Source organism: Neolamprologus multifasciatus, chromosome 7, assembly GCF_963576455.1.
Source record: "Neolamprologus multifasciatus chromosome 7, fNeoMul1.2, whole genome shotgun sequence".
Taxonomy (NCBI): Eukaryota; Metazoa; Chordata; class Actinopteri; order Cichliformes; family Cichlidae; genus Neolamprologus; species Neolamprologus multifasciatus.
Genome location: NC_140445.1, coordinates 38,495,867 through 38,512,395, shown reverse-complemented (window position 1 = coordinate 38,512,395; position 16,529 = coordinate 38,495,867). Strand labels below are relative to the sequence as shown.

General features: G+C 40.6%; 1 protein-coding gene across 1 annotated transcript; it reads left to right on the top strand.

Moving 5' to 3' along the window:
• Window positions 1–7,076: 7,076 nt before the first annotated feature.
• il7r (interleukin 7 receptor) lies at window positions 7,077–16,513 on the top strand. Its single transcript, XM_085168095.1, has 8 exons — window positions 7,077–7,240; window positions 9,449–9,590; window positions 9,676–9,833; window positions 9,940–10,091; window positions 10,666–10,822; window positions 10,907–11,018; window positions 11,097–11,169; window positions 11,871–16,513. The coding sequence occupies exons 1-8, from the start codon at window positions 7,153–7,155 to the stop codon at window positions 12,270–12,272; spliced, it is 1,284 nt and encodes a 427-aa protein (XP_085024221.1). The 5' UTR covers window positions 7,077–7,152; the 3' UTR covers window positions 12,273–16,513.
• Window positions 16,514–16,529: the final 16 nt, after the last annotated feature.

Genomic DNA, 16,529 nt, shown 5'->3' with positions numbered 1-16,529 from the left:
AGTCTATTGCTGTCCCACTATAGACTGCCCATAGAAAACCCTGAATCCCATGATAGTTTTCTATGGACCGTCCATAGTGGCAAAACTGCTGACAGCTCATGCCCACTTTGGGGCCCAAATGTAATAAGTGTGGATTGTGCCCTTCTAGGCTGCACTGTATTTTCTAAAAAGACTAAAAACCCTTTTTTTCATCCCTCCTTTGAGAGCATGCTCCACAGTACAGTGGTTTATGTATTTGACTGTCAAACAAAGAATCCCTGGTCTGAGTTTGGAAGGACAAATAAATTCAATTTAAAGTACATCTGGTGTAAAAATCTGCCAAACCAACAATGTAGTAACCCCCTGTGAATAAGGGAGTGGCTAAAAGTAGCTTTTTCCCCCTTTTTGAGTAACATTATGGTCCACGCACCATACAAGCAAATGTTGGTCATGTACCTGAGCTGTGGGACCCAGATGGGCTCAGCGTCTGTGCAGCAGCATGAAATGTGGAGCACATCTGGGCTCTGCACCTGTGACAAAACAGAAAGATATTAGTATTATTTTCTTACATTACGATTGCACACAAAGTCTAATCAGCAAAAAAAAAAAAGAAATTACAAACATATCTAGGGGAACCGAATGTGCCCTACATTTCTCTACATTTCTTGGCAATATGGGCCACAGTCAACTGCCTACAGGCCCCTCACATGGGCCCCGGAGTGTCGTCTTTGCTGTGACGTTATTTTGCTGTGGTAAGCTAATATATGAAAATAATCTGTGCAGGTGTTATTTAAGTTCATCACCTCAATTTTTACACTTTAAAGATGAAAAAATCCATCTTTTAACATATTAAATAAAACAGTGAGGAACATATCTCACATCACTGACAGCTCAGGTTTTCATTTGTCTGTTAATTTTTACAACTGTACAGTTTAGACGTGATAACTTCTTTATTACATGTTTATCCTCCACTACGATGCAAACTGCACTCCAAGGTTAGATCAAAATGACAAAACACAAAGATTTTATTATAATTTTATTGAAGTTTCAGAAACACTTTAATCAGCAGCCGTAATCATGTGTGCAAGCTGACATTTCCTGAAACATACGATCAGTTTTTATATCATTAGAATAAGATAAAGTCAAACTACAATGAACTGATAAGCTCGTGTGTTTGTACTTTTGGGCTGTTAGATAAGCATGAAGAAAACAGGGTTACATGTCAGGGTTATATGTCAGAACAAAGTACAGTTTATATTTAAGATGATTTTCAAAATAAATGTAATAAAGAAGGAAATAAAGTTGTTTAGATTAGAATACTGAACTGCTTTTTATAACATGATGTTGTACTGAGGTAAATATGTTTTTAAATGTCTATAAAGGCAGTTTATTTCCTCATTTTATCTGTTAGGTGGACATACGTGTCTGTGACTTTCCATTTCGGTCATTTTACAAACAAAAACAGCTTTAAACTATTTAACGTTCGCAGTTGCATCATTTAGCTTTCAATCAACTCTGTTGTTCAGATGCTGATTTATTAAAAGTGATATTTTTCTATTACAGGTGAAATTTTGAATATGCGAGTGCCATATATTAATACAGGTACAGCTAATCAGCACAGTGCGAATTCTCTAATCACTTTGCAGTTTTTTCTTTTAACTAAAATTGCGACTTTATATTATAGATTTATATTTAGTGTGTTGAAACAGTCATAAAAACAAAACCATAATCTCATGTTAACTTAGGTTGAATCAGGGGCAGTTTAGTTTTACATTCAGTCACAGAGTAATTAGACTTATCAACGTGTACACATTTTAAATGAAGGCTGTTATCCTATATTCTCATATTTATATACATATATATATATATATATATATATATATATATATATATATATAAGTTACAAGTCAGAGGTCACGTGCCACCTGTAAAGGTAATTCCTGTGAGGATTAAAGACACAGGACACAGGGCGGCATAAAGGAGCAGTACGAATTAAACCAGAACTGTGGATCATGCAAAGCTGTTCTGTTGGAGGAAAGCAGAACAGCTTAACCTGAAGTTAAGCTTTCAGACCTCTTTCAAGCTTCACCTTCACTTATACACGTGTCATTGCTGTTGATGTTGTGTGGCAGAGCAGCAGCCTGACTGTGTACATCCTTATCTTCTTCGTATATGTCTATATGTCTATATGTTGTGTTCATGCGGGTGATGCAGAGTTCCCTCCTTCGCTGCTCCCAGTATCTTGAACCCCCCAGGATTCAGAACCACAGCACTCAGCGTAAACAGGTGGCTCATCAGATTCCCATCAGCGACTCAGAGGGAGGCGACTGAACACATGAAACCACAGCTGAAGATGTTTTGCGATGCTGAGCGGAGATAGGAACCTCAGGCATGTGGTTTGGTGGGGGCGGGGGAGAGCTTCTTCTCCCAGATAAGGTGCAGCAGAGAGAGCGCAGCACCGTCCTAAGACTGAAGACTTGTGCTCTTTCAGCACGGCAGCTTCCTTAAATCTTCACCTCCATGAACGTTGTGGAGGCGCAGGCAGCTGCTCCTGCCCCGCCTTGTGTCGCTGCAGTCGAAGGATCGCACCATCTCCTTCTTCCTTCCATGATTTTCTCCAGGTTGCCTCCTAAAAGCCGAAAACTGCATGTTAACCACAGCTGCCACCCACAGATGCATTCGAAAGCTCGATGCCCCACCTCACCTTCGTACCCACCGGGTGTTATCTCCACCCACCACTGCCTCCTGATACACAAATACAAATAGCATATAAACACAGTCAGTGCAACAAACTAGGAGCCAAATATCTGCTGAGAACCCAACACCAGTGGCCACAGCTAGCCTCATCTGAAGCTAGCCCATTTTTAGCCTAGCTGTTTATTATACAACATGAATACAGCACCTGTACACGTTACCTTAATGACAAAAAATATGAAATAACATTAGCGTAACAGCTAACTATCTTTGCTAAATGAGCAGGTTGTCCCTCCCGTGGAGATTTTTAGAAAGCAGATGAATCCAGAAATCTTTAAAGGAAGTTAAAGTCTGATTTCTTCTTCTACATGTTCAGTTTTTAACATGTTCAGTGTTTGCTCTAATCATTGGTTGCGTCCGTTGAGCAGCACATTTCTTTGAGTCATACTCTCGTGTGCTCTGTCACCTCCTACCATACTTTCCCCCCTTAATAAATTCAAGTCAAACAAGGTAAAACCCCTGTTGGAGCCACCTTCCACGCAGCCTCACCCAGTCAGTAGTTCCCTGGTCTTGATTTAAGTTGTGTTTCCTTTTCATTGTGATAGTTTCTATCATATTCTGCATAAAGTTGCATAGCTTGTGGCTTTGAGGTAATTTTTGCTTGTTGACAGGAGAGTAGGCACCCAAACAAAGGTGTCATGTTAACTGCAGGTCACCCTGTTGACAGCCATCCTCTCCTTCTCCATTGCTGGCAGATGTGAGCGGATGTCAGAAATGTGGCTCACAGTTTTAACAAGCCCTGATAAAATAAAGTTTGTTGTTGTGGGATGGAAAAACGATCAAAGATTTTGATCAAATCAAACTACCAACAAACTGTATTTTTTCCTGTTGGGGCCACGGTCGCACCGCTGCCCTGGGAGGTTGTTTGAAGCTATGACAGTTTTTATGGCTCAGCGATGGAACAGCTGTGATTTTCAGTCTAGCGCACTTTTATGTTGTTGTTAAATACACAAAACTGTGAAATACACTGAGACTAAAGTGTTAGTTCAGTCAGAGATGAGATCCATCACAGTTCATACACATGAAAAGACATTTTCCCCGTGTGTTAGCGTTTGTATTTTGCTGCAATCAACATGATTTTCAAACTAAACTTATTTCAGTTTGAATGTTGTTTCATGCCGGCACCAGGATACTCGAGTCGTGAAAAAAGAGGAAACTGTTCTATCACAACTAAAACCGTGACCTTGTTTCTGTTGTTGAGTGACTCGTTTAGGTGCCTAAACTTAACCAGGCAACAAACACAAGTGCAAGTGTCTAGAATATGGATTTTTCCTTCTTAAAATGGGATTTTATGTTGATTGATAAAGGTTTGTCTTCATGAAAACATGAATCGACAGATTACATTTAGTGTTTCTCCAGCTCAGGGTTGAAGAGATTTGTGAAGCGTCTTTTTTTTTGCAGTTTGTGTCTTCGTTGCACAGTCGTCATCTCCCGCCATGCCTGCAATTTTGTAACTTCAAACAGATTCAGATTTGCTGGTTGTTGTGGAGGTTAAACCCTGCTGGTGTTCCTTGAGCCTCTCTGAATAGTCATTAGTGTTGGATTTTTCCAGTTTTGTGCATTTTGAACCTCATGAGTTGTGCTGCTGAAGCCTATGGAGGCTTAAAATAAACCAGTGCTGCTTCAAGCGTTAACCCCTTTTCTCCTCCGACTGCGGTGTTTGTGCAGTTCCTGCTGCCTTCATACAGTCGACTCTACAGATTAGAGGTTGAGGCAGCAGGTATTGCACCACAGTTTTCCCAGCATGCCCTGTGTTGCGACCTGAAACATGCAGTGCGTCTGGCCCTGTAGCTGAGAAGGAAACAGAGCAAACCACGCTGAGGCTGCGGGCTGCAGAGAAACTAAATACTCATTTAGGGAAACAGAGAAGTTGTTTGTGTGAGGGGAATGAAGAAAAACTGCAAACTGACAGAAATCTGAACTCCTGACGTCAAAGCTGATGTCTTTATTTTTTCTGTAAATAATGGCGCGTTAACATGTGACCAAGTTCGGGGTGATCGGCGACCTTGCCTCTGAATTTGAAGCTCGTAGTAAACTAAAACAGATGCTGGCCTCATTTGAAAACAAACCAGAGTAGACAGGAAGTGGTTTGTAGGTTACTGGTTGTACTTTCAGCTCCATGGTTGCTGTTTGGCAAAGGTTCGCTCAGAGCTGCACAAACTTCACCCTCTCAGAAGTCTGGAAAACAATAGGTCTGCGCACAAAGATGGCTAGAAAAGATAAAAAGTGTACAGTCTGGTCACAGCAGAGAGAACATTTCCCACAGACTGATAACTGCTATTTTTACCTTCTGGCTCTTTACATCAGGCGCGTTGAGTTTATTTATACAGCAGATACGTTTATAGTCTGTGCAGCTTTTGTCAGTTCTAACTCTGGACGAATAACAAACCCCCAAAACAAACCTTAGACAAAGCTCCACATTGCCTCACCACTATCGAAAGAATTCCTGTTTTCACTCTTTTCCGCCTCCCAGGACACTCAAGTTTGACACTCAGAACATTTGATTTGAAGTCAATATACAACATAACACAAACACTTGTGCCATACCGTGGGTCCATCCCCCTGCCCGTGGCACATCTGTATAGAGCTGCTGATGTTTAGTTTAAAGGTGAACACGAACTCTAAAAGCAGCAAAAATATCACCAGTGGGATTCTAAGGGACAGATATATGAGAGATAACACACACACAGTCTGTGAGCACAGTTTCCATCTTTTTTTAACCCGCTGATTTGTTTTGTTTTTCAATTGTTTCTCACTCTTACTCACTGCTCGGTCAGAGTCAAGAAAAGACGCAGCAGGTAATCGTTAACAAATCGCGAGTGAAAGATCTGTGGGACGTACAGCATAGAAATGGGATAATGGGACCTTTCGTGTTCTTCATCCCTCTAAAGAAAAAACAAACTATTAAGTGAAAGTGGAAGCCATTTTCTCAGGTACTGCTACACTAATCATGTTAGAGCTTTGACATCTAGATGATTCCAGAAGGTGGGAATGCATCCATCTCTGCTGTTATTCTCTTGCCAACACAACAAAAACAGCGACCTGGAATCATCACCGAGCTGCTGCAGCATCTGTCTGACCCCAGATCAGCTCCATCACTCATTAAATCATCAGTGAGTCTCAATGTTCAAGACTTAACTTCAGCGTTGCTCATTTCTTCATGTTTTTGAGGCAAGTCTCAACCCTCTGCGGAGGAACATTTTATGTCTGTCAGTCAGTGAGATCACACATGAACAGGTGGGATGGATTTCATGAACCTGGCCACAGTTCTGGCTGTATGACTTTGTGGGGACTTTCTGAGGTCAGGCTTGTAGGTGGGGAGTGATTTGGGAAGGGGAATCTGCTCAGGGGGTCTTTAGATGACTAAAATTGGCATGTGTGAATGTAACCAGAGGGAAACGTGGTTTAAATATATGCTAAGAATGTATTAATAACTTTCACCTTAATGAGCTTGTGAAGAAGAAGCTGTTTTCCTCCATCAGTGACTTTGAGCAGTTTCTTCACACCTTCATCTCAGGCGGTGTGGTCGCTGCTCGGGTGTCAGTCTGTGGTTACTTTCAGGACTGCAGCTGGTCCAAACACTGCTTCTTCACCTCCAGTCACTTTTAGAGTTCTCTGCTTGTTTTCCAGTCATTACTCTGCACCCGCTCATTGCTCTGCTCTCTGAACTTGCACGCTTCCACAGATGTCAGAGGTCTGATGGGGGGACGGTTCTGTCCAGGTTAAAACATAAGCTTGTCACAGTTTCTGCTCTTAAACTGTGGCGGGACCGAGTCTCATCAGCATACTTTTACACCAGACTGAGCACTGATTGTTTATTGTATTTTTTTTTCCTTGTGTTGTTTTTATAATGTTTTTTTAAGCTTTTTACTATGCTATTAGCTGTTTGATGTTGTCTGGTTTGTTTGGGGTTTTTTTGTGATGTTTGTTGATTGATCTAAGATGATTTTCTCCTGTCTGAGACAATAAAGTAAAGGAATATTAATTGTTCTTTGGTCTGCGGCTTTTTATTTTACATTTGCTCAAAAATAAATGAACTCAAACATGTTTGCTCTAAATGTGTCTATGTGGGCTTAATTTCATTTGGTGTCAAAAAAATGTTGTTGTGTCCATGTGACTGAGCCCTGAATGTTCCTAATAATCTGTCATCTGAGAGTTAACTGTCCGTCAGCCTTCTAACCACACAGACCCCGCAGTCTCCAAATCAAGGATGTTTTCTGATTTACAGAGCGTCCTGTAAGATCTCAACTACCCAGCATCGCCCCCGCCTCCTCCTCCTTCCTCTGCAGACTAGCCACTCCTCCTTCCTCTCTCCCAGCCTGCTGACGAGAAAAGCTCTCAGCTGGTGTGACGGCGGGTTATGAAAGAGCAGAGCGGCAGGTGAGCGTGTGTGCAGCTGGACGGAGACTCGGTTATGAGATGCAGTTCGGCTGGAGGATCGCCATGATGCTGCTGCTGCTGCCAGCTGTGTGTGAGGCTCAGAGCGGAGATGGAGACCCCGACATGGGTAAGAAGATTTTAAAACGTGCGGTTAGCACAGGAATGTTGGAGGTGATGAGAAACACCGTGAGGGTTGTGATTCTTTTACATTAGTATCTTATCTTATTAGTATCTAATACAAATACAGAAAAATATTAGAAAATATTAGTAAAGTTTGGATCTTTGATGGGGGCTATATTTGCAGCACATATTATCTGAGATGAATTATTGCACCTGTGGAGCACTTACCTGAGCATAATGGCTCAAAATTAAAAAGCTTCATGAAGAGACTCTTTAAAATCCTTAAATGACTTTGCGCTCAAGTGTGGTTACCGTTAATTTCGAAGAAGAGTGAACAATTTGTGTCTATTAAGACAAAAACAAATGAATAATCATCATTTCAGGAGTTTATGAGACACTCACTTCAGCTTTGAGGCACAAATTCGGAAGAAAAATGAGACACCTGTTAAGTCCCATCATCAGCTTTTGATATCCGGGATTGATTTAATAATCAGCCTTCTCGTGCACATCGGCTCGTAGGCACAAACAAAATCAGAAGCAGTGATGTTATCAGCGTGACAGTGACAGGGAGTAAACACAGCTTCGTCTCTGTGCTCGTGGGGCTCCTCTGATGCTCTGCGTTTTGTTCCATCAGAGCTTCACTCGGTTCAGTTTCTGCACCGCGGTGGACTGGATCAGGTGCTTAAAATTCCTCCTGTGGTTAAATCTTCACACATAACTGACAGTTTAGAGGTTCTGCTTAGTGCATGCAGTTTTAGTGTACTGGCAAAACCCACCTAAGCCATCCATTTAGCAGTAAAAACACATAAAAGCAGTTTATAATAAGCAATGGTATAAATAAAGTTAAATGCACGTATTTAAGGTGAGCAAGGACACTGTTTGGCGTTCAGGCAGTTAGTGTGAAGTAAAGCAGTGACTATAAATAAACTGCAAAGTCAGGAAGAAAAGTTGTGGTTATTTTAACAACTTGTATAACACGATTTAATCATGCTGGCAGCTTTAAAGTGTTGTGGTGTTGAACATGGTTGTAAGGTCAACATGTCAAGTCACTGGTAAGATTTTGTCATGCAGCATATTGTGTTTGGTAAACAGAGACATCTACAGCCTCAGCGTTTTCTCCTTTCTCGCGACCTAGTTTAATGTCCTGGGGTTGCCAGAGTGAGGGCGGGGGTCTGGAGCCTAACCTAGCTTTCATAGTGTGAGAGGCTGCTACAGGTAGTCAGTGCTAACCTCTGCACACACCCCCCCCCCCCCCACCACCACCACCCTTTCTGCTTAAATGTTTCCAATTAGTCTTATAATTAAAAACTGAAGCAAATTCGGTATTCATTTTTATGCAGATGATGCACAGTCAGTTTTCCTTCAACAAGTTACTACAGAATAATTATTTTTGTGTTGCATCACTAAAATCAAAGAGAATTAGTTATTTATACTGTGACAAATTTGAATAAAAATGTTCTCAAAGCACTTCATACTGTAGTGACAGGCAGCTGTAGAGGCAGGGTTTCAAAATTATGCTGATGATGCAGTTATCTACGTATCAGGAGGGACTCCAGTGTGCTGTTGAGTTATGTGATGGTTTCTCAGTAACTTCTGATTAGAAAGAAATCAGTTCAGCTATTTGGATATAGTCTATCACACCTTTCATGCTATGTCACTGTTTGGGTTAAACAAGTCAGCAATAAATAGTGTTCATGATGCAAGATATTGGACCAGAAGATAATAATCTGGCATCACCATGAAATTCAAAGTTTTACATTTTCATAAATTAAATCACCCACAATCTACTTAATCAACATACTTAACCACAGGAACAGTCAGTGGGGCTTTGAACAAGCAAAACTACATTTATTTAGTCTTTTTTCACTCTTAAAGATCTGAAACACTCAGAGATAAAAGCATAAACTGGTGATAATGACAAAGACAAATATTTGATCAGTGACATGGAAGTTTTTTGATGTAGTTTGCATTTATTTCACTGCTGTTTCCCTCCCTGATTGTTTTCATGTCTGTGTTGGCATGTTGTATGTAAAGCTCAATCTTAAATCAGCTTAAGGCACATGGACTGCAAATCAGCCGTGGTTAGACATCTTTGGTAGTATATGATATACTGTATATACTGCTAACTGACAGAAAAAAAATTTAAAAAGAAGAATAAGACAAGAGTGTAATACTCAAAAAGTGGAGAAATGTCTGAAAGTGTTTTTCATCTCAGAGCCCAGAATCAGCTGCACGTCTCACATCATGATGAAAAGATGCAATTTGACCTGCAAGCTGCTTGAAGGCAGAAATGATGACGAGGACGATGAAGAGGGTGGAGGTGATGGAGGCGACAGCATTGAGAGGATGACCCTGTGGTAAACCTTTGATATAACGTTCAGTACTGTGCTGCATGTCAGAGGAAATTCAGATAATGATGCAGGTCACTGCTCTTCTGTTCAGCTACCTTGATTATGACATCAACGTAATGGTGAAGTGCATGGAGACATACAGTGATACATTCAGCTCCCCAGACCTGAAGCCCTTGTCGAAACTCAATCTGACCGTCCACTTAAAGAGTGGTGGCAGGATTTCACAAAAACTCTACCTGAAGAACATAGGTAAACATGTCATCTGGTTACATTTTCAGACTTTACAAATGTCTTGAATTCTGCCTGACCAAAGCTGCTGTGATTACTGTCCTCTCTCTCTGTGCTGTCCCTGCAGTTAAACCAATGAGTCCTCAGGTGTTTAACATCACCTTCCAAGAAGAATCTAACGAGGCTAAGATTTGGATTCAGATCCCGTACCAAAACGACTACTTGAAAGTGAAGAACCAGGAATTCCAGTTTCAGATTGAGACAGCTGGGGAAATCATGGTACAGTGATCTAAAAAGTATAGCTCTGAAGTGCAATCTCACATTCTACTTCAAGACTTTCAGGTTTTTGCTATAACATCAGACATAGTTTCTCCTACAGAGACTGTTGTATTGTGGGTTGTTTTTAATGTTAAACAATCTACTGAGTAAATCTTTCAGTGTTTGGTTTGCCCCGTAGTAGTCTCTGAAGTTCCTGTGATATTAACTGTAATGCAGACAAATCTGAGAGCATCGTCTTACCTTTTCTCTGGTAAAATGCACCTGGTTCCAATCGAGGTCAAACTGATTTCCACAGTTTCTCACACAATGATAAATTTTAAGCACTCTCCTGATAATTTAATGGATTCAATCACCAGTTTTAAACCTTATTGTGTAAAACATGTTGTTTCTTTTGAAAACTGTAGTCCCAGTAGAGTCAAAAGGGACCAGCGCTACATTACAGGTCATCTGGAATTTAATACTTGTCTTATCTTGTACCACGACGTGCTTCAACATAAAAAGACTGTTTTACATCAACAATATCAAAAATGTTTTGCAATGACTGAAATGTTCTTTCTTTTCTCTCTGACCACAGATTCAGAACACCTCATCCCAGGACTTCATAAATATCAACATGGGACACCTTAAAAAAGGCTCAAAGTATTATGTCAAAGTGCGGGCGCGAACACTCCCAAAGATTTTTCAGGGCACGTGGAGTGAGTGGAGTGAAACGTTCACTTTCCTTACCCCTGGTAAGAACAATAGTCTAGTCCTGCTGCACGACCTTTTTTAAACACTGATATCAGTAATGATCTGTGTTGTTCTCCTTCCTGAAGAAAACCTCCAGAAGCACACCAGTGGAGTACAGGTGGAAGTGTACCAAGTCGGAGTGTGTCTGGTCTCTCTGCTGGTGGTGACCTTTAGTATCATCATCCTCTGGAAAAACAAGTATGACGTCTGCTTTCTGTCAGAAAAATCTGTGTAGTGAGTTCCCTTCACTAAGTTTCTTTCCTTTTTATTCCACAGGATATTTACCTACATGTGGCCAAGCATCCCACATCCTAAACAGACTCTGGTGCAGATCTGCAAGCCAAACAATGTGAGTTATTCTACTGTCAGATAAAAAATAAAAACACTGCAAAGCAACGTCAAGTCACGTGTGAGCGACAGGACCAGTTGTAGAAATCACAACACAAAATCTATAGTCACTTAGATGAGATTTCAGGTGGTGGTACCCCTACCAAAGAGCAATTGTAGTCAAAACTGTGGCATCAACATAGTAATATAAACATTCATATTGATGATACTTTTTTATTGACCAACTTGCTGAGCTATGCTGACCACATCAGCTTATAAGCACAGCTTGTAAAACCTAAAGCATTGCTTTGTTTTTTGATGTGACACCAGGATTTTACAGCACAGTGAGCGGTGCTGACATTGCACTCTTGACCTCTCTGGTACAAAAGATATCAAACAGGCACTACAGGTTCATGAAACTCATTTTGACATGAATCTTTGGAACTTTCAGTTTGACTAATAAGAAACACAAAAATTTGCTGTCTGCAGCAGATATTTAACTAACTATGTGAAATTCTGGTGTGCCTCTGCACAGCCTGTTGGTTTTTGCTGTTTAACATTGTGATGAGTTTTTTTTAGAGGTGCTAGATCAAGCTACTTTTAACTGTTGCACTGTAGGGCAGTTAGAACCAGTGTATTTACTTGTAATTGTTAAGACAAAGGACATGACAAAGGAGCTTTTGATTGGCTGTAGACAAATATGATGTCATTCTGGTTTTGCAGCCTCTGTTGCTGACCTTCAGACCTGAGGTGCTCAGTGATCTCAAAGTCTACCCGGTGGAGACGACAGCGCGTCAGGAAACAGAGCCTGCGATCAGTCCTGCATCTGCTGCTGCTTACAGCACTCAGTCGAGCGAACCCTGCTCCACCCAGAGCTTAGATTGCAGGAGTACTGTCAGCGCCAGCACCGAGGAGCTGGAGCTCTCTGCCTTGTTGAGCAGGAGCTCGTCTGAAGCTGAGGACAGCCTGTCGAGCTGCAGTCCTTCCCCCATCGACATCCTCCAGCTTGGGGAAAGACCCGAGCAGCCTGAGCAACAATTTGAAGTCAATGACTTTGAGGTGTTTGGAGCAAATCGACAGGAGGAGGCTTACGTCACCATGTCCAGTTTCTATAAGATCAAGTAGGTGATGCAGTGGTGAGCTAACAGGATCAGAGACTGTACTTATCAAACTTCAGGATGCTCTAAAGCAAAGAGCTTCCAACTTCACGAGGTCTTCAGAGCAAAGTGAAAGAACAGAAAGACAAACATGCTGCCTTTTTGTCCGTATGTGCCTATCTACCACTTACATTTCACCTGGATTTCAATGACACTGGACCTCTGTCCAAAGAACGAGACATCTGGCATTCATTACCAAAAGAAAAATCACTGAATGGAGTGCTGAAGTTTGGTTCCCTTTACAGAAATCAAGCTTTTACTGGTGAAGTATCTCATTTGGATTCTCATTTGTGCATAAACCTAAGAGGATAAATTCTTTTAGGTTTTGTCATCTTTTGACATTTATTTTAACTCCATCTTGGAGTTCTGTAGCAAATATACACAAGAATTACTCAGTTTCTGCTATGACGTTTGGTTCAGATGTTCCCATCAGGATGAACAGTGATAACATTTAGTAATTTCACACCATCCTCAGTTCATTATGTTACACATCCATCACTTTGTCTCTGCTACACTCTGAGTTTAGCAGAGTTTTTTAAGCGTAGCAGCCTCAACAAGCTGCTAACATGAGTGTAGACTCTTATTCCCCATTGCCACTAACATGGAATGGGTTCTTTTTCTGATTCATGAACATATTTTTGCATCTTTTGCACCAGCATTTTAACCCAAAATAAATCGGCTCATCTTTGTATAGAAGCTGGCTCCCAGCTGGGACTTAAGAAAAAGGTTTTGAAGTGCTAGCCGTGATAGGATTAGTGGGAGTGTCACATTTTACAGGCTGTAAAGCGAGAATAGACAACATGAGCAGGCATTTGGTGACAGGGTGAAGAAAAACTCCCTTTTCATAAGAGGAAGCCTCAGCAGAATCAGGCTCATGTGCCGCCATCTGCTGTGACTGGTTGGGGGTGAGGGGAGTCTCCATCATTGACTCGTTTAAAAAAAAAAAAAAAAAAAAAAATCACCAACGTGTAAATTTGTCCTCACTTTGGTGTTTCTCTCTCTTCCTGTGTCATTTTCTTGGACAGTCAGCCATCAACAGGCTTGCTAAGAAAAAAAAACAGAAAAAGGAAAAAAAACGTTTTTGTGCAGTGGAGCTGCTCACAGCTTATATTCAAAGACAGCAAAACACAGCCTGTGGTTAATTTTTGTGACTCATAAACCAAAAAACATTTGAGACAACTAAAGTAACGATGTGTTACACGTTATTCTAACAACATGAACTTAGTTTGTCTCTGCTCCTTTATAATCTGGTTTATTTTAATATGTTTAGTCACTGTGATAAATTGGCTGTTATTCTTGTGCTTGTACCAACAGATTTTTTTTAGCTTTAATCTTTCACTTGAACCCAAAATGTAGCTTTGAGTAGGGCAGGCTGTTGACCTGCAGCTCTGAAATACAGGATTTATTTTGTTGCTTTGAGGCCAAGTGTGTTTTCATGTTTTTACTGAAAACAAATGACATGTAGTCATTTGTTGTTGGAGGAATCATATATACCTATGTTTTTGCCTGTTTTACTACATAGCATAGAATAGTGGTTTTCAGATAAAACTACCTTCCAGGCATCCCAGCGTCTAAGTGATCACTTTATCTTTTAACTCAGCATTATGGATCGTGTTGGCTGCCTGGGAGGTGGTGAACAGCTTCAGTTGACAGATGAGAGAGAAATGAAAGTTTATTTGATATTTAAGAGTGTGGCTCATCTAAAGAAACCCTTTAAACCTCCAAAGTACATCTATATTGACCCAGTGTACTACCTAAATAACCAAAACACCCAACTGAATGAGCCTTCATAGCACCTAACTGGTTGCTAGATCAAAGCTCCTACTTTACCCGTCTAAAGGGCCACAAGAAATAAAAAAAATATTACTAGAAGCTCATACTGGAGGCCATTAAAACCACATAAAACATCCCTGATACCTCCTGTGTAACCACGATCCCTGTAAATGAACCTGAGTACGTTCTCAGTGTCCAAAAGGAGCCACTACAATTAACCAAGGAACCACAAAAAGACCTATAGAGAAGAACCACCTAAACAATCTGTGGAACATTGTTATTGGTTAAAAGGACCTGTAAGATCTCTACAACCTAAACCTTGAGTCACATGACCACAACCTGAAGAACTCTTGGGACCTGCTTTTTATTCTCCAGGTGTTGTAGAAATGAATTTAATTAAACTTCAGCTTATGGATTTACTCATAAGTGCTCCATCTCACAAAAACTAGTCTGGTATAAGAAGACCTGTATATCAGATTTTTCAATTTTTCACCATCTGTATTTTATTTTTTTCTCATTCCTGAACCAAAAAAATCGAACAACACCAGTGAGGTCATTTAAAGCTGCTTGTATCTAAACTCATCTGCACTTAAACTCTTTGGGAACTGAAACTCATGCTGCAGCATTCACCATGCATATCAAACAGGATCACATGTAAAGCCTCCTAAAGCTCATCTGAATCATAGTACAGCACTTAAAGCTTTGGGGTTACTTAGAAGTTACCATGTTTTTGAAGGAAAAGCTAATTTGCTTTAATTTACAGTTAAAGTGAACATAAATAATAACTAACTGAATCATTAAACAAAGTTTTTTATTGGAATATCTACATCAGAGGCAAGCAGTGCAGGTTTATCACATTAAAAGGCTGACTCATTGTTGGAAAAACCATCCAATCATGTTAGTAAAGGTGCTGTACTAATTAAGTAGTTACACACTGGCAATCTCCTCACATCCTCAGGCCACTAGGGAAAAATGTGCATATTCACTTGTTTGGCAAGTGGTTGCTAGCTGTTGCTGGGTGAAATCAATTGCATGGTTGCACTATGTCATTGCTTTGGTCACTAGCAGGCTGCTACGGTCGCCTGCAGTTTGCATGGAAGACACCGACTTGTCTGCAAACACTCTTTCTTTCAACTGCTTTCTGAGTGGAAATGAAAATGAAGTCTGACACAAACTGCAAATGGAGAATGTTTGAATTCAGAGTAAAAGTTGTGCCTCAATCAACACGATTCAAAAGGCAAAACTTTTATTTTGAAGGGAAACTTGCTCTGTTTCCAGCTTGTGTCTGACTTTTTTACAGTTTTACTTCTACTCGGCAAGTAGTTAGTAAATGTTTGCAGAGAAGTCGATAATCGATAATCTGCAAGTGACCAAAGCCACAGTCACAATCAGCAACCTTCAGCAGCTGCTCACCAACCGGTCAGGAAATACACATTTTTCCAGAGCAGCTGCTGGTTGACAGTGAGTAACTCACTGGTCTCTAGGCCTGTATGACTGTGGCTTTAGTTTCACAGCAACTGCCAGCAACCAACAGCAACCACTTGCCAGCCGGCTGGGGAATACACCTTTTTCTCCTAGCAACCCGTGGTTGCCGGGGGCCTGCCACCAACCGGTCTTAGCAGTGCTCTCTTGAGAGTAATACACACCAGTGTTATTTTGTTTGTTTTCTTCTTGTGGCTGCAAGGCATCACCTTCATTTCTTAGAACACGAACACAGCCTGAACACATTCTTCTTTTGGCCATTTTAAAGCTTCACATCTACACAGAAATGCTCCAGAGATGCAACTAGCCAGATTTAGTACATCTATAATCAGTATAGCAGTTTTTAGGTGTGCCATCGTGGTGGGAAAAGGTTTTTCTAATAATCAATAAGCCTCTTAATATTATAAAACTCCTTTAGAGAACATCATGTGCCATTAGAACATAGATGATTGCTTAAAATGGGCCTCTTTACACTTACATAGATATTCCATAAAAAGAATGATTAGTTAGGTAGAAATTACATAATTAATCAGTATTTCTACTTTAACATCCATTTATGACTCTCTCAATCAGTTTTTCTTCCTGAAAACATGACGTTTCAAAGTGATCTCCAACTTCTGAACAGTCGTGTACGTCATGTCCATGCACGCTCAGCTGTCTGTAGGCGGGTTGTGGATGCGTTGCTGTAGCAACTGTTTCTGTTTGTTGTCATGGAGATGCTAAACCCAATGCTGCTGCTTCAATATCTGACACAACCGACCTCACAATGGCTGAAACAAAAACAGGAATGTACGCTTTATACTCAGAAACAAGAAGTCTGTAATCTGTACTAAATACAACGTACATACTTTATGGAAATGTCTAAATGTACTCGTGTTGATGTAACGTGGAATTGTTTTTATTTAATCACAATGCATATCAGTGTATATAGTAATAAAGTGGAAAATGAAATCCTGCTGTTTCCCTGTGA